At 40.7% G+C, this 18,581-nt stretch overlaps 2 protein-coding genes across 2 annotated transcripts in view; one reads left to right on the top strand and one right to left on the bottom strand.

The window, feature by feature from the left end:
• The window catches only part of LOC146865484 (uncharacterized), a 218,692-nt gene extending 211,163 nt beyond the window's left edge, over nt 1-7,529 (bottom strand). The window contains exons 1-2 of the mRNA XM_085632287.1: nt 7,345-7,529; nt 5,248-5,314 (exon numbers count right to left, since the gene is read on the bottom strand). The gene's annotated coding sequence lies outside the window, so the exon portion shown is untranslated. The remainder of the gene's footprint in view (nt 1-5,247; nt 5,315-7,344) is intronic.
• Nucleotides 1-18,581, top strand: part of SV2C (synaptic vesicle glycoprotein 2C) — a 784,750-nt gene that overhangs the window by 166,342 nt on the left and 599,827 nt on the right. The window contains exon 2 of the mRNA XM_085632286.1: nt 12,142-12,834. Within this exon, the coding sequence (XP_085488412.1) occupies nt 12,258-12,834 (577 nt within the window). The 5' untranslated portion in view covers nt 12,142-12,257. The remainder of the gene's footprint in view (nt 1-12,141; nt 12,835-18,581) is intronic.

The following is an 18,581-nucleotide window of genomic DNA, read 5'->3' as shown; positions in this document are numbered from 1 at the left end:
GTGTTGGCTGTTGTGAGGGGCGATGACCAGTGGCGTAGCAAGGTCAGGTGGTAACCGGTGTGGAAAATGTCTTGTCACCCCCCCGCCCACATTGAAATCATTAAAATAAGGAAACAAAAGTTAGTTACACATATTTTTGCCATTTTGTCACCCCCTCAGTGCCATTTTGTCATCCCCCTCAGTGATGACACCCAGGGCGGCCCGCACCCACTACACCCCCCTTCCTACGCCACTGGCGATGACTCGCAAAACGCAAAGAATCATGCTGCCCGCCAATCCCTAAACAATCGCAATACCTACCGTAAAATAGCATATGACTTGTGGCAGATCTGTATACATTGTTTATGCCATACTGTTTTTCTTGTGTACATTTTCCAAATAAAGCTGTTTAAGTAGAACACAAGGGCCTACGAGTGTGACACTAGCTCTCTGTTTTTCTGGACAGATTCAAAGGTGCTTTGCTAGCCTGTCCTAAGGTAAAACATAGATTTTGAGCTTTTCACAGCAGTAATACAATTATGAATCTGTATCTATTAATACACTTATTTCCAATTGAATGCTTCAATGGGCCACATTTATTTTACCAACATATAAGTGCATTATTACCATTGTCGACTGTGGGACATAATATCCCTCCCAACCAGCAACAGAGCTAATCAATAGAATTTCTTCTGGGTGGATCTGGAATTATGGTCGGTTCGATTGATTGTTTTCATGAATAGAAGCTACAAGCAAAGGTATTTAACGAGAACCAAAGCACAAGCTGTATAAAACTTGGATCAATGTAGCTGGTACTGTGGTAAAAACATTCCATTTAAGCTTTGCAAAGTAGTAATAAATGTGCGAAGGTACGTTTACCAGTACATTTCTTGTAAATAAAATGTTTTGTTGAGCTAGATTTATTGTCACTGGCATGGCATATCTATGCTTTCATGGAAAAACTTTAGTCAAGGTTCAGTTAATGTTGCGTTGATACCAGTTGAATACTACCACCAAACAACAACAGAATTGTCTTGACACTGTGAACATTACAAAATTAAATATACTTGAGATTCTCCAGGTAATGAAGCTATGCAGCCTTAATTTACACTCCTACCTTGGCATAACACATAAAGTCCCAAATGACTGCAGACGTTTGGTTTACCCATGTGCAAGCACACATAAGCGTTTGACACCATAGAATCAGCGTTAAAATACTTAAATATTCAAATAGAAAATAATCCTAATGCTCACTTTCCAGCTTTTTGCTGAATGCATCTACTCATGGTACACTTTAGGAGTATAATTGTACCTCTAATTACTACCTTTTAGGAATCCCACAAAATATGTTTGGCGAGTTTCCCATTTTGGCTAAGCATAAGGTAGTCATCTAGGCACTTTAATTCTTTTTGAGTCTATCTATAAGAACATAACCACTCAGTTTCCAGCATGTAGGCTTTTCTGTTCCATAGAGAAAAATCCTACATCATTCATGGTGGTACATAAGTCAATGACTTATTTGACGCATTCTCTGCTTTCTTTTTGTCTTTGGCTAGTGTATCTATACAGTACACTAAGTCTATAATTGGAAATACCTGTTCACTGTTGAGACAGTTATGTAGCCTTTAGCCCAAAGTGAATTTCCCCAATAATTTCCACCAAGTCACAAGCCTATGAGGCATATTTGAACTGTTTAGAGGCAAATCTAGGTACTTCTCTTCCTAACCTATCCATTTCTGCACCCTTGACTTGGCTAAGATCTCTTCCCACTACAATTACTCTTCATCAAGGTTCACCAGTGAATGCAAGAAGCTGGGCTCAGCTCAGTATATTCACTATTGAGATTGTGAGATCCTTCAGATCCACCCTTTTCTTATGTACAACGCGCCTGCACTCTTGACGCTTTATGTGTACCTATACCATATCTCAGCGTGTTCAGAAGCATACAATTGTATAGAATAATGTCAATTAAATATTCAGGATGCATAATTTCATTCACCATCAATCAATAGGCGTTTGGTGCATCAGATGATTATTATATAAAACATTAAAAAACATCAAGCATCATCCTGTTCGGGAAAGAAGGAGAGGAAAAGTGAAAGAGATTTTTAAAAGGCAAATAAAAGGTGAAAAATGTGTCCTATTTGAAATTTAATGGTAGTGTTAAAACAAGGAAAATAATAGGAAATGACTAGCAATAAGTTTAAAGTAGTTAAAGCATTTCAAAAGTTCAAGAATAGATGTGAAAAGTTAAGTCATTGGGAGGTGTAATTTCACAATACAAGTGATTCAGCATTCAGGCATTTCTGCCTTTTTTGGTTTTATGTAACCATGCTCAGGTGAGGATAGTAGTGTGCTAATACAAGCGCGCTAATAAAAGCATAATCTCAAGCCTCTAATGTGGGATCAGACTGGGGATAGTCTTGTCCTCTGTTCTAAGATGAGGAGGTAGGGTTGCTGTTATGACTGGTGGAGTTGCTCTCTTAAGAAATGGGGGTTCGGAGTTCATTTTGTGAGATTGCCCTGCAAAAAGTTCACCCTAAAGTTTCTAAACTTACACCTTTATCATTCTTATCAGCTCCTGACATCTACTCTGAGGCAAACAGCATATGTTTTGTCACCAACTCATTGACTCAATGCCACTCTGATCATTTCTAAGGATCTGTTTGCTTCAAGGTCTCAAACACTTCTATGATGTGAATTGTAGGAGACCCTCCCATGACTCTGGATAGAAGAGGATGCAGTGGCATTTAAAATGGTACCTAAGGAAATAGGGTCCAGACTTTGAAGTCCCTATTCTCCCACTTCCCTGTTGCTTATTTTCAATTGTAGCTTTATTCGCTGTTCACTTTTTAAAAATGTAATGACAAAAACTTCTGAGACCTCACGGATGCTCCTTGTTTAGTTGTCATTGTAGGTCTCCTTTGTGTACTCCACTCGGGTTCCATTCATAGAAAAGCTTGCCTCACAGATGCATGCTGCTCCCTTGCTTTCGAGATCTCAGCAGGCTTTCCATTCTGAGTTTCCTCAAGGCAAGACATCGGTGTTGTTTGGATAGCTGTCTGCTTTGCTTCTGTGTGTTTCTTTCATCCCCTGCTAGCTGGACCTGCCTCCAGGGATTGCGTTAATTCTAGGTTTGGTACTCAGATACTACATTTGCTTTTGAGAGTATCACTTGCAGATAGATTGGCAGAAAGTATCCCAGGGAACTTTTTCTGACCTCGTGTTTGCGAGCATTTTGGTAGAAATATAAGTGGATATGAGAGTGTTGGTGGGCCCAAAGTACAGGTTGATACTTTTCGAGCCATTGTATCCTAGGGTTTTGCAGCTTCTTATTGGGGTGTGAGAGTCTTTTTTTTTTCTTCCTCTCTCACATTAAATGCAAATGAGCTAAGCTTATTCCAACCTAAATCGTGTTTACACTGTCCTCCATCTTGCACCAACATCACAATATATCGCATGATGACTACTGCTGATGTTATTGTAAAGGATTGTGAGGCTCACCCTGATAAACAGGGAGTGTTCCCAGAAACTTTCTCTCACTGTACCCAACCAAAAACATTTCTACTGCCTCGAGCCTCTGCTATACAATGCATCAATTTAATTGCTTGAATAAACTGTGGGAATGACTGGAAATCCAATGTACTACTACCATGAGAGAATCTTTGAATATATTCTGTAGTAAAATGTTTCTTCTTGCTTGTTACCTATTAGTACACACCCTGAGAACCATGTACCCGTGTAGAATGTATGACAGTCTTGGTCCGACATCCTGTAAAAGTACATGTAAGTTCTGTACCCCAGGGAGGCCTTTATTCCCCACCTGTAGAAGGTGAATCTATGCCGGATTTCACATAGAACAGTACTGAGTTTGCTGTACTTAAGATCTGTGTGCGTTACTGCTAAATTTACTTACAGTTATCAACAACAGGGGCAGCCCTGAAAACCTGAACCAGGGGCAAACAATACTAGAATCCTAACAAGGGTTCAAGTTAACACAATACGTGCATCAAATTTTAAACAAAAAATTAAAAACCTAAAAAAAACATTATAATTTGAAAAATATGGAAAATTATACCAATGAAGACACAGAAAAGGAAAAAGGAAAGAGAACAAAGGAGAACAAAGAGAAAACCCACGTTTAAATATATACAATTCATAGAAAAGTTTTATTAATAATGATAAATAATTCAATCTTAAAACATATAAGACAAAAGGCACTCAACGCAATACACAAACAAAGACCTATAAACAGTGCAATGTGTAAACAGACAAGTGGCTGAGGAAAAAAGGTTTACAAAAATCAGAAGTTCAGGACAAAACTGAAACAACACAAAGCAAACAATACGTTCTCTTCAATTTCGGCCACATATGTGCGTCGACGGCGTTTCGACCATAGTAAAACTAAATGGTCATCAACAGGAAAAACGGTAATTATATGAGCGTCCATACCAGTTTCAATAAAACATCTAAAAACTAAAATATATAAACATGGGTATCATACATTCAAGGGTTATATTACAGCAAAAAACGAGAGACAAAGTCCCTCTCTATTTAGAAAAAAGGAGAGAAGAAACAAAAGATAATGTGCCTGGAAATGACTACCACCACCAAAAGGAAGGGGAGAAAAGACCCTTAAACCATCTTCAGAACCTATATGTGTAAAAAGAATAGATTAATGTGCAAAAATGTCCCATAACTCCAAAACAAGGAGATGTTACAGTTGATTCACCTATTGTTAAAGTAGACCTAACCGAAGGTGCAACTATCGTATGGAGTCTGCCCGGAAAATGACTGTAGAATGAAGCTATGAAACCAAAAAAGGAATAAATAACTATTAGTGACCCTATCCACCTATGCAAAGGGACAGAGAAGGCAAGAGTGTCACATGCCATACTCACAGCAAGAGGAAATGCTGAATTATAATCACGGGAGCTTATGCATAAATTCAAAGGCTCCAAGATTAGGTGAAATAATCGAACAGCCTATTCCTTCAAATAATTTTAAGACTGAAAAGGATGAAAGAAATTAGATAAATAAGTATAACACCTTGTAGGTGTAGATGATACAATACAAAAATCCATTCCAATACTAAGCATCTTTGACTTACAGCCAAATTGATTGGCAGAAGGCTTAAACATCAGTGCTAGTAGATCACATGATTACAGGCTTTTATTCATGAGTAAACTAAAAAAAGAAGGGAGAATGAAAAAAAAGAATTTAATAATTAGAAAAATCAGCAAGTTATCCAAAGTCTCAGGATATTACCTGTCAGTTGCCTTTAATAAATTGGCACCAACATATGGGTCACTGACTTAGTCCTGCCCCACGGGTTCTGAAATGGAACCAAATATGATATTCAAGCTTTTAACTACATTGAAAAAGTCAAAAGTCAAATTCCTGAGTTTAAGCTGAACAATATTCAACGTGCAAACAATACAGCTGCAATCAAAAGAATGAAACATGGATACAGGATAAGCGCTTAATTTGCTAAACCTCTCAAATAAAAGTGTGAAAGACCTTAATAAATATAGATTCCCAAACAGTTTACAAACAATGCTGCTGTATCCCACGGAATGAGAAATTAATTATAAATAAGCTCATTAAATGCTACCCATGTCAGAGAAAATTAAGACAGCAACAGCTAACACAAGGTAAGTGCCTCAGTTCAATGTCAATCAAATGTTGTCGTAAAGTAGGGGGAATCAAGCTATTGATCTTGTATTACGATAAAAAATTGGCCCTAAAAACAACACTAGTGATTACTATATGCACCGTGTATGCGCCCATGCAATTTAGAGCAGAAAAGCGCAATACCCTCATGCCATACTGTACATGGAATGAAGGCTGTGATCCTGCAAGGTGACAGGCTCATATGCATCTCATCCTGAAGAAAAAGCCTCGCAACCAAGGCAGGCTATGCCTATTACAAAAAAGTCTCAGTAACAGAGCTTGGAGCTATAATTCCAAGAATTAAGGGGGGGGGGAAAGCCCAGCGTCTTACCTGTCGCACGCTGTCCAGACGAATAACTCCCGTAAGCGTTTTCTAGCCCAGAACTTGAGAGATGAAATAACACGCCGATGCGCGAGATCACCTCCTGAAAAGCTTATACAGAAGTGCAGAAGGATTTACACCGCCCTAGGACAGTGTCTGCCATCTTTAAACGGGTCAATGATACTGCTAAACTAAACTAACTCAAAGATTAGAACTACTTGTGCCTATGGGTTCCCACGCGAACGAATCACTTTCTGTTGTCAGATCAAACAAGCATTTGCAATGCATTAGGTCTCGCATTTACGCGAGTTTGAGCTATTGACATTGCAAATTACAATGCCAATAGCTCAAACTCGCGTAAATGCGAGACCTAATGCATTGCAAATGCTTGTTGTTAAAGGGTTGCAAAAGAACACAGGTAACATTTCATGGCATAGATTGCTACAAATGATGGTGAAAGGCTGGTGACAGATTGTGAAATACAACCTTTTGGTCCGGAGATTATGAACCGCACTCTGCAGCAAGCATATGAATCTACTCCGTTATCTTGGCAGCATATACAAAGTTATGAAAGGCAGTTACGTTGATATATTACATTTTAGTGGTGGTGTTAATATGTGGGAACAGCGGGAAAGGTGCTGGCAGCTGGTACAGGGGCGGGATTCCGTGCTGATAGTAAGGCAAAGCAGCAGAAATTGATGAATGACGGGAGGCAGTTGCTGTATGGAGCTCAGATGGGCGTTTTGCAAAGTGTTGGGCTTGGAGGGTTCATTCGCAGCGCCTGTTGTCTGTAGTAGGGCACTGTCGTTAAATCATTGAGTGTTTGAAAGGGTGCATCTAGGGAAGCCTGGAAGCTGCAGCGAACAGTGGCTGCCTCCAGTCTCTTTGCCTTTTCTTGCACGCTTAAAAGGCAACACACTACCAAACTGCAAATGTTAAGGTGATTTTCATACTGAACAGATTCCATGACATCCAGAAAACCCCACTCAACAGCAAACTAGATGATATTGCCGGAAAAGTGAAAGAAAAAAGAATCTCTCCCAGAGCCAAGGCAGCGGATGCAACTACTACCAAACCACAGCAAAACTAGTGCAATTGTCCTACAACTGAAGTGTTCGTTTGGTCTCAACAGTGCTCTTTCCGAGCAATAAAGTTGTCTGTTGAGTGAATTGAAACGGCATCCTTTGGAAGTATTGGTTTGAAATGCCCAAAGCTGCAGCGCTGTGCAAATGTGAACTAACGTCCTATTGTGGTGGAGGCCTTGTCATTTTCAATACAACCAACTATTAGGCTTATGAAAGTCACCCACCCATACCACCCCCTTCCTAAATCCCACCAGAGGCCAGTCTCCTAGCTAACTTCAGACTTACCGGTACTATGCTTGCTGGTCTGAGTGAGGATTAGCAACAAAGCTGCTGTTGTCTCTTTCCCCCACAACCCCCATCGTCCCGGGACACTGAGCTGATCCGTCCAAGTCTGCCACTGAGATCTGCGCACAGAAGCGGTCACAGCGGTACGAATGGAAGGAACACAAGCAAAAGAAAAGAAGTGCTGACCTGAACCTAGTTTGTCCCTTGTTTCCTTCTATATACCTTATGCACATGTGCTGTGCATTAAAGTAGTGAGGACACTCGCTTCTCCCGCTTCAGCTGTATTTTTTTACACACACCAGGTTTCACTATAGTCACTGAAAGCAGGTGCCAGCAATGTAACACCAGCTAAAACTCACGAATATAGCCCCAAATGAAAACTCAAAGCTTATACAAAATAAAAAGCCCAGCACAGATAAACGTGAGGCTTGGAAAATAAATGCCGCTCAGTGGCGCTAGCAAGGGAAGGGCAGGGTACAAGAGAGGAGCTGGGTACGGGCTGTAAAGATTAACAAGCGCGCACTGAAGCTGACGAAGAGGGAGCGGGAGGGGGGAGTGGGGGCGGGCACGCAGGCTGCCAAATGGTGCGCTGATCGCGATTGCGATCACATCACGGCGAAAGTGAAAGCAATCAGCTGTATTTTTTTTACACACACCAGGTTTCACTATAGTCACTGAAAGCAGGTGCCAGCAATGTAACACCAGCTAAAACTCACGAATATAGCCCCAAATGAAAACTCAGAGCTTATACAAAATAAAAAGCCCAGCACAGATAAACGTGAAGCTTGGAAAATAAATGCCGCTCAGTGGCGCTAGCAAGGGAAGGGCAGGGTACAAGAGAGAAGCTGGGTACCGGCTGTAATGATTAACAAGCGCGCACTGAAGCTGACGAAGAGGGAGTGGGAGGGGGGAGTGGGGGCGGGCACGCAGGCTGCCAAATGGTGCGCTGATCGCGATTGCGATCACATCACGGCGAAAGTGAAAGCAAACCAGTGCTTTCAGGCCTCCAAATGGTGCGCACGCCCGGCCAGCGCACATGCACTGTATTTGGAGGCCTGAAAAGCCACTGTTTGCACTCCCAAAACTCGCTTACTATAAGTCTCGCAGGAGCAGCGCTAAAGCGCTGGCTCAAACGAGACCTAAAAACGGCGCAAGAGCATATCAAAATATTTGTCTGCTTTCTCCGTTAGGGAAATGATTTTCATATGATTAATAGTTCACGAGCTGGATACTAATAATTCTTATCTAATCTAAAATTGTTAATGCATAGATTATTTAGCACTTAAAAAATGTTTCTACAGCCATTTTACCACTCAAACAGGTCACTATCTCTGGTGATTTCAAATGCACATTTGGTGTTTTTGAGCTTTATTTTTGGATGCAAAATAGCAGGCCAGGCATGAGTGGCGATAAAAGTATACTGTCTAGCTGGGAGGATGTTTTGACACAAAAGGGGAAAACGCACTGGTCAATCCCTATGCCATAGCAGCTCTTCAGCAATCAGCACCCTGTCTGATGTAACATTAAAGAAGTAACTGGCATGGAAATGTAACCCATGATGCCCCAATGGGGATCCTTATTGATTGGTGTGTTCTTGCTTGTGCCGGAAATTTTCCTGTAACACTGGGGTGTCCGATGATGAGGCATCAGATAGTCAGATCAACGTGAAATTTCCAGGACAGATGCTGACTATGTACATAACATTCATTTAAATTAATTGTATGTAAATTTATATCAACGATATCATGAAAGTCTGTCACGGATTTGTCCCACATGGACACACACACTGGTCATCCCTGCAGTAACACTCAGCTAACACCCTCTTTGAAGCATCTGGCCAAGCTTTAGCAGATTTACCAAATGGCACAGCACCGTTTTATAAAAAAAAAATGTTTATTCCTGAAGAATCTCGATGTGGACCAAAACAGAAAGTAAGACCAATTGCAATATGTCAGGTGCTATATAGATGGCAATTGATTTCTGCACAGACAGGAAACATCCAAAACAGTAGACCAGTGCCTCAGGTCTTTGGATTACTAGGCACAGAGATAGAAAATGTGGACATGCACATCATATACGGAATTATTGGTACTGCAGCTTCTGGTGGTCGAATAGATCGGGAGGATAAGGTCTGAGCAATTGTGCAACTCTGCCAGGGGCACCAATGATAACCCACATCCCCAGATAGAGAAAGTGAAGATGCATTTAACTTCCAAAGATTAATACAGGAGATATCGAAAATGTACTGATGTAAATTAAATCAGGGTCCGCTCTGGACTCCGCACCCCACAATATTCTTCTGAAAGGTGGAAAGGCGATCCGCCCAGCCCTGCTGAATACAATTGATCAGTCTTTTGATAGTGGTGAAGTGCAGTGAGCATGGAAGCATTCCATGCTAAAGCCACTTTTAAAAACCCCTCACTAGATCCATTATCTCCAGAACGCTGCAGACTAATTTCCCTGCTTCTAGCTATCAGTAAACTTGCTGAAATATTTGGTAATAAAAACTTGTCTTAATTTTTGGATGATCAAGGAATTCTCCACTACACCCAAACAGGTTTTTGAGTGGGCAATAGCACCAAGACGGCTTTGCTAGCCATCACACATGAACTGAAAGCAAATCAAGATACCAACGGGTCAGCAGCAGTTATATTTCTTTATGTGAGTGACAGAGTTGATACATAAATTTCACCTGGCTCTCATCGGGAGATTAGAAGAGGTAGGTATAGCCGGGAATGCCTTTAAATGGCTATCCTTATTTCAGAAAAATAGAACTTTTCATGTTTGGAAAAAAAAACGTTCTGTTCAGAAATACTGTTTTTGGATCATGGGGCGCCACAAGGCTTATCCTTGAGCCCCACTCTGTGTAATGTCTGTGTTCAACCACTGGTAGAAATCATAATGGGACATGGGTTTTCAATGGTGTTACATGCAGATGGCACCTTAATAACCCTCTCCCTAACACCTGGCACAACAGCACTTTCCATCTAGCTTAACACATATTTCAGAGATTTCACTGACTGGATGCCTAGCAACAGCCTTAAACTCAACGGAAATAAGACTGAGGTGCTGGTGGTTAGCAACAACTCCTCCCTTTGGAATAAATAACAATGGTCCAACTACTTAGGAGACCAACCCCATCCTAAAACTGAAACAAAAAGTCTGGGTTCCTGGATCGATCATAATCTTACCATGGAGATCCAAGCCAAGAGACTCGCGGCCTGCTGCTTTGGTCTACTCAGGACCCTAAGGAAGGTGCTGAGTTGGCTTCCGCAGGCCACTTGAATAATAATTGTCCAAGGCTTAGGGCTTTCCCGCCTCGATTATGGCACTTCAGTATATCTGGGAAGCCTCTGTATGTGATCAATCACCTTCAAATTGTTCAAAATGCTGCAGCCCGCATTCTCCTGAAGATTCCCAAGCACCATCCTGTAATGTCATCTTTGGCAGGTTTACGCTGGCTGCCAGTCCTCAAGAGAATCACATTTAAATCTCTCTGTCTAGCCCACCGAGTGATTTATAATTAGAGACATACTGTAATTCAGCGGATGTTAATCCCTTACAGCCTTAAAAGATCACTACGTTCCACAGATCAGAGACTCCTTACTGTGCCACACATAAAGAAATCTAGGAGCAGAGGACGTTCTTCTGCCCATTTGGCACCACAGTTATGGAATTTGCTGCTTTTACCCTTAGGGATGATTGAGGGAGAAACAGAACTTCGTTAAACTGTTTAAAATCAATCTTTTCGAATAAGCAGCTTGCATGATCCCTTGTGTGAAGGGCCTTGTTTTTCAGCGCTGGGATGCTTGCAGGGTAGCCATGCACTTTACAAATCCTTAGCATAGCATAGCATATGAGCTGGCCAACCACCCATGTTTCCTGGCCCTCTGGGTAATGGGGTCTGATCTGTGTTATGCTTCAAATACGATATACACAATTTTTGCAGGTTGTGGTTGACTTTACCCCAGCCAACTTGGTGAAATCCAGCAACTCCAACAAAGACAATTTCGTTTTTTGGGCAAGGCGGGCTCAAACATCATGCAAGCACATTTCTCTTGACTAGAACCTCAAAATCCGATCTCAGACTTTTCTGATCCATTCCCTTTTCCCCTGGATCCTAGCTCTTGCACCTTCCTTCACATTGTCCTAATTTCTGGTGGGCCTTTTCTTATGGATTCAAGAGTCTGTTCAACTGTTCTTCCAGTTTAATGTCATGTCTCAGAATCTGTTTGTTGGGCAAATGACACCAAAGGGAGCTGGTGTCTGATTACAAAAGGTGTGCCCAATAACTCAGAATTAGTAATTGAACATTATTGTTGCAGGCACAACTAAATTTAGGGTTACTTTCAAATTAAAATAAGTAGCATCCTGTATGCTTAACATTTGTTACATTTTGCATTGTAGATCTGTTGTATTTCATAAACATTTCTGTTGCCATGGAAATGTCACTAAATTGACCGCTTGCATCTAGTGCTATCATTTTGCAGAGTGTAATGCAAGGCCTCTATTAAAACCCTTTAATGTTCATTCTTGACACTGAAGCAATGCAGCTTCATATGTACTCACACAGAGGCATCTATTTTCGTGTTCTTCCCTGTTCTTGCCTAACTGAAAGAATATTTTGCATGATTGCACTCTTTGCATGGGAAGGTCTTCCAGTAGATAACTGCAGAATATTGGCAGTAACATTTAGAATCTCGAACAAAGCAAAATTTTGGAAAGAATGTATGATATGACATTTCTGAATCTAAATACTATATACTTAAATACATTATTTTCTGTTTTTCTCTGCAGGTGTAACCTTAAATTTCAAATTTGCTTCACCTATCTGTAATTCATCAAGACATAATCAGTGGCCCTGGTCAAAGCAGCATTTGAAGTAGTTGACATCAGTCAGCCATCCAGGCAAGATGGAAGATTCATATCAAGACAGGACTTCTTTAGTGAAAGGGGCAAAAGATATTGCAAGGGAAGTGAAAAGGCAAACAGCCAAAAAGGCTAATAAGGTAATGGACAAAGCCCAAGATGGTTACACACAAAGATCTTATGCCCAATTTCAAGACGAGGAAGATGATGATTACTACGTCCGAGACGGAACTTATAATGGAGAAGCCAATGACGATGAAGGATCTAGTGATGCCACAGAAGGTCACGATGAAGACGACGAGGTTTATGAAGGTGAATATCAAGGAATACCAAATCATGGCCAAACTAAGGATGGTCTGATAGCCTTGGGGCAGCCGATCCCTGATGAGTACAAGGACCGCAGTGTACTGGAAACTGAGAGGAAAGCTGACGAAGAAGAGCTGGCTCAGCAGTTTGAGCTGATCATTCAAGAATGCGGGCATGGGCGCTTCCAGTGGGCCCTCTTCTTTGTCCTCGGAATGGCATTGATGGCTGATGGAGTGGAGGTGTTTGTGGTCGGGTTTGTTTTACCCAGCGCAGAAACTGACATGTGCATACCAAACTCAGGATCAGGGTGGCTTGGTAAGTGCAATTTATTTTTCATTTTCTGCTTGTCTGCCATTTCTTAACTTACATAAACATAGATTTTGTATGCATTTGCAACTACAATCATGTACATGGTTGGAAATCTCCATGGAATTTCACGTTGAGTAGGTTATGGTGCTATGACCAGAAGAACAAAGAGCTAGATGCACAACCTACTAAAATGGCCTCAGACACTTCAAATCAGAGTTTACTTGCGCAATAATCTTTTTCGCAAAATACAAATTCCATTTTAAGAGTCAGGAAAGTTTTAACGATCCCTTAAAATGTGAGTGCGACTGGATACTGTTTTTGTGTTTGGAAGGAGCATGCTGTGGACATCAAAATGTAACACAAGACAACAAACCAAATCGTGTCTCAATCATATCAAATAATATCGAACAGTATGATGCTTTGAAGCCATTTTGAGCGCAAACAATTATGGGTAAGTACAGTATAATCAGATAAGTATCTATTACATTTGGAAACATGTTGGCTTTTATTACAATTAGGTGGATGGCATTCATTAATGTTTTGACTGTTTTTATATGTATGCCGGGGGAGAGGCGGTACCCAACACCAAAATCCTTCCCAGCAAAGGTAATCTGGGAGATTTCATGTAATAAAATACCTATCTGTAGGCTTTAATACAGTGTAATTATAATCCATACTTAAATGGCTATGAACTTAAACATGTGCTTTTCAAAATCAATATATCAGGCCTATTGCACTTATCGTGACTTTTTATAATAAGCAAACGAGACCTGTGGCATCTATAATAACTTTACCTAGTGAACCAATCAGAACTATAGCGGATATCATTGGCTTGTCACCATAGTCAACTCAAGCCTCTTGTACTTAGCTTAAGCTTTCCCGTAGGGCAACATTCAGGTACACAGTCATAATATTACAAAAGCGTATCGTACAGTATAGTCTAGTATAGAATAGTATGAGATAGTATAGTATAATATAGAATAGTATGGAACAGCATAGGATACTATAAGATAGTATGGGATAATATTTGGCAAAGTAAAATACTGTCTCTTCTAAGAGGGCCTAACAAGGTTCCCACAGTGGAAATCTATGCCCATGGTTTGCCAGAGGGTGTACTCAGTACCAAACAACTTATCTACTACAGTCATCTGTGATATTCCATGTAACAAAATACTTATCTGTAGGCTTTAGTATAGAGCAATGACAAGCAACCCTTAAACGTCTGTTGACTTTAACATTCTCACAAGGCAACCAGCAGATATATCGTAATAAAATTATAAAGAAGTACAAATTATCAGCTGTCAAAATAATATAAAATCCCTACTAATAGAGACTAATGAGGATTACCCTTGTGCAAATCTTCCATCCCTAGGATTTGTTCCAACGGGTCACCAAGACCGAAACCCTTGCCTACTGGAGTAATCTGCGAGATTCCATGTGACTAAATACCTGCCTTAAGGCTTTAGCCTGTAATAACAATCCAGCCTTAAAAATATATTGCCTTGAACTCACCTTTCACAATAAATATGTCAGGTCTACTGCCTGTATTGTTTAGTTTCATAATAAATAGATCCGCCCTATAAACATGATAATCTGCTTTGCCACCATACACAACTCAGTCCTGTAGTACAGAGTATATGCTTTGCCGCAAGTCAAAAAAGTGCAATACAAGAACTCTTTGTTTAGAGAAAGCACACAGACTCAGCTCAATCAAATGTCTGCACTCAGGCTAACCAACATGTGGGTAGAGTCTACGCTCCTGTCACAGTAGTACCCTGAAAGCTCTTTTCTGTTGATCATGTAAGGTCTTAACAGGTGCAATGGCAAGCCAGACCAATAAGTGCATGTAGATTTGTGTACCCTTAGGCATACCATATTGCTCCCCAACACACAACTTTATTCTGAATTCTAAAGTTAATGATGGAAATGGAGGAGGCGGGTACTGGAGCTGTAAAACAGCAATATACACATTATGACTGAACTCCTCAAATCTCTGCTGCTGCCAGAGAAAATCAAACACCACAAAGAAACTACTTTTCTAAGACACTTTGACAGGATTACACTGCCATGTGCCTCTGAAAGGTCAAGCTTAATCCCATTGTAAGGTTGATACGTTATTCATGTTACTGAGAAGTCTCCATCCAGCCATACTGTTCAGGCACCTGGATAATGACGCAACATAATCACAGCTGTGTGGAGGGGAAGCACTTTTTTCTGTGGAAGCACACGACGCCTGCCCAATCAAAACATGTTCTCCTGTCCACCAATATGTGGGCAGAGCCAACGCCCCTCTCTGCAGTACTCCTGAAAAGTCTTTTTTAGGTTGATCACATAATGTCTGGCAGCAACTGCGCTGTCAAGCCAGATCTAAAAACACTTTCAGGCTCTAGAAGGTGGAGATTGTTGGTGCTATTCTCTTCAGGTGCGGCTTCAATAGCTGTGATTGGAATAAGGATGCTTAGGTTTTGTTTATCTTTTAATGAAGACAGTTGTTAATAAAAGAATTGGAAATGGTCAGGGTTGTGGAACTGTGTGATTCTGTACCTGTAGAATTGCCACATAATTATGGGTTCATTCCACTTGCCACATAATGTGCTATATCATTTTCATATTTCAACAAATATTGTTTCTCGCTTCAAATTGATGGATGGATTTTACATTTTCTTGGCACATCATTTGGATAACCCTGCTGCATAATTTGTTCTGCAAATCTCAGTGGGCATGGCAATAATAAAACTCGGCAGCGTGGTTCAGGGGCTGTCCCTGAAATGAAAAAAACCATATTTCAAACGAGACCTGTGAAATATTTTCCATAATTAACATGTTTCTGTGAAATGTTGTTTTTATGCTGCTGCATTGCATACAATAAAAACACCCAAACACGTAGTTTATACATATATAACTACACAGTCCCTGTTTACAGCACTATAATATCTATACATTTACTGAGTCATCAATAGTTATACTTAAGTCACAGTTATCATTGAAAATGCATTTTTAGTGTGCAGATCAGTCAAGGCGGAACGTTATGGGTGTTTGAACAAACATTGAGTTTCCCAATAAATCTTTCATAGGACAGTTTTCTCACAGCAAAACGTTTCCAGGACTTTACACCCCACTTTGCATAAAACTAGAATTTTACTCACAATATGTCCTTTTGTGCTTTGGTGTAAATTTGTCCTGTAGATTTGTGTTACAATAAAGCATCAGACATCCTTCAAAGGGTTAAAGTTATCTTCTAATTTGCGGACACTTGGCAAATGCGGATCCCATTGGGAGCAGAAGCATTTTTCCCTTCATCTTATGTGAGTTTCATGGATCCATGGAGAATCCAAGAATCTCGTCCATCCAAGAGCCCGCCAGTAACTGAAAAATGCTATTGCTTCAGCTATTACAGGATTCCAGCCTCCAAAGCCTTCCTCCTGCAGAAAAGTCTCATGAGGTGTGAAGGGGTGGGCAGGGTGCATCCGTTAGCAAAATGGAGGATGTGGGGAGGGGCTGCACTAGAGGGACACACACTGCTCACCTCACAAACATTTGAAAAAAAATGTTTTCCCAGTGGAACTCGCACACTGACCCACTGGTCTTGTGGGTCGAACATTTCTCATTCTTTCATTTTATTTTTAATTCTTGAGAAAATTAACCACAAAAATGGAGTTCAGGTTATAGCACATGCGGATTTGCATTTTGGGACCCAGGCCTGGAACGGGGAATGTGCCTATAGCCCACTATGAATGGCAAAAAACCATGCACAACTAGTTCAGTGGCTAAGGGCAGATGTAGGGCTTCGCCACAGGTCCTATGCTCCAAGTATGGTACATGCAACCAAAGGCCATACACAGATTTTCTGGAGACACAGGGGTAGGGATGTATATGAGCATATTGTGGTCAAAACTACTACTTGCGCTAAATGGTCTCACCATTATGAAGAGGATACTTTTAAACATATTTCTCATGATATCTAGCAATTGATTGCGAAATTATCCTTGCATAAAGAAATTGCTCCTTCACTGATTCAGCCTAAATTCTTCACAATGAATCTCTTACATTGGACTCCTATTCGCTTACACAAACTGAAATTACGAGATAGTGATCTATGTTGGAAATGCAATTCAAAACCGGGCACCTATCAACCTATGTTGCTCACTTTTAGACTCTTTTTGGGGCCCTATACAGAAATATTCGTCTATAATTTTTAATTCACCTATAACTCTATCCCCTCCTATGATTATGCTGGGTCCATGGGCTGTAGTTACCCCTTTACCTCTTGATAATATAGACTTGGAGATATTAGATTTGCTCTTATCCATCGCAGTCAAGCTTCATCTTTTCTGATACCAAACTTGGTGGGCTCGGGTGTCATATCTTTGAGGAGCTCATATTACTATTGAAAGGAAACAATATGCAACGCCAATCGCAAATAACATATGGCATTCTTTGGATAACTGTATGGATTTGTCTGCTTGGGGTTTGGTAGTTCAACATCCATTTGGGTCCCTCTCTTGATTTTGCCAAGATACATGTGGCAGATTGTACTCTTCTCCCCCGAATAGCCTTTCCTCCTCGATCTCTTCTCTTCTCTTTCCTTTCTCTTTCCTTTCTCATTTCTTCTTCCTCACTGATATACTATATATACCAAGCGATACACATTCTGTCATACATTACCTTACTGATCCATATGATGGTCTTTTATCTGACCCATCTTCTTTGGCATCATATTTACTGCTGGATGAACTTCAAATACCTGCAATTTGTTATGATATGATCACTGTGGCGATCAAAACACGTCTGGGCCGGACACTTGTCTGTACCACTTGGGTGAATGTCGAATAAAATATGGAACTGTGAACCCGCGTCTCTGGAACTTCTTTGAAATACGCCGGTGGTCCATACCTGTGGTGTTTCCCTCTTGGCTGCCAATAGAGGGACAGGATTTTGGTTTTATATATATATATATTCACTTAAAAAACCATAGGTTTCACACATGTTATAGTTAGCTGGACATTTCACTCGTGAAAAACCATTGAAATTCCCCCGTTATAGTTAGTGCAGGCAACTATAACTCACGCAACCGCAATCCTCTGCTGATGACGTCAGATATTACATCACTGTATTTAGACACTTATTTACCCATGTCTTCTTCCATTAATTTTTAGCTATACATATATTACAAATATTTTTTTTTCAGAAAGACACATATGTCATCAGTGATGTAATATCTGACGTCATCAGCAGAGGATTGCGGTCGCGTGAGTTATAGTTGCCTGCACTAACTATAACGGGGGAATTTCAATGGTTTTTCACGAGTGAAATGTCCAGCTAACTATAACATGTGTGAAACCTATGTTTTTTTAAGTGAATTTGCAAGGTTTTTTAAATGCTAATTCCTAACTATAACGTGTGTGAAACCTATGGTTTTTTCAGTGAATTTGTACGTTTTTTTAAATGCTAAGTTATGTATTTTTTTTTTTTTAAGGTTTTTCACCGTGCGCGTACCGTACGCGCACCGCGCGCCCATGTTACGCAGTTCGCGGAATTTTTCCGCTTCTACCGTACGCGCACGCTACGCGTACTCCGTGATTTTTCGCAAAAAAATTAAAGGAAATTTTGGCCCTTGGGGGTCCTTCTGGGACCCCCTGACAAAGGCTAGGGGGTCAGGAACTGTCCACCCTGCCCCCTTTTCACGTTCTCCACCTTTGTTTTTCACCCCCTCAGACTGCGAGAGACAAAATGGCAGCCAACACTTCCTGGTT

The sequence above is a fragment of the Triturus cristatus genome, chromosome 2_1, assembly GCF_964204655.1.
Source record: "Triturus cristatus chromosome 2_1, aTriCri1.1, whole genome shotgun sequence".
Classification (NCBI taxonomy): domain Eukaryota; kingdom Metazoa; phylum Chordata; class Amphibia; order Caudata; family Salamandridae; genus Triturus; species Triturus cristatus.
This window is presented reverse-complemented; position numbering and strand designations above follow the sequence as displayed.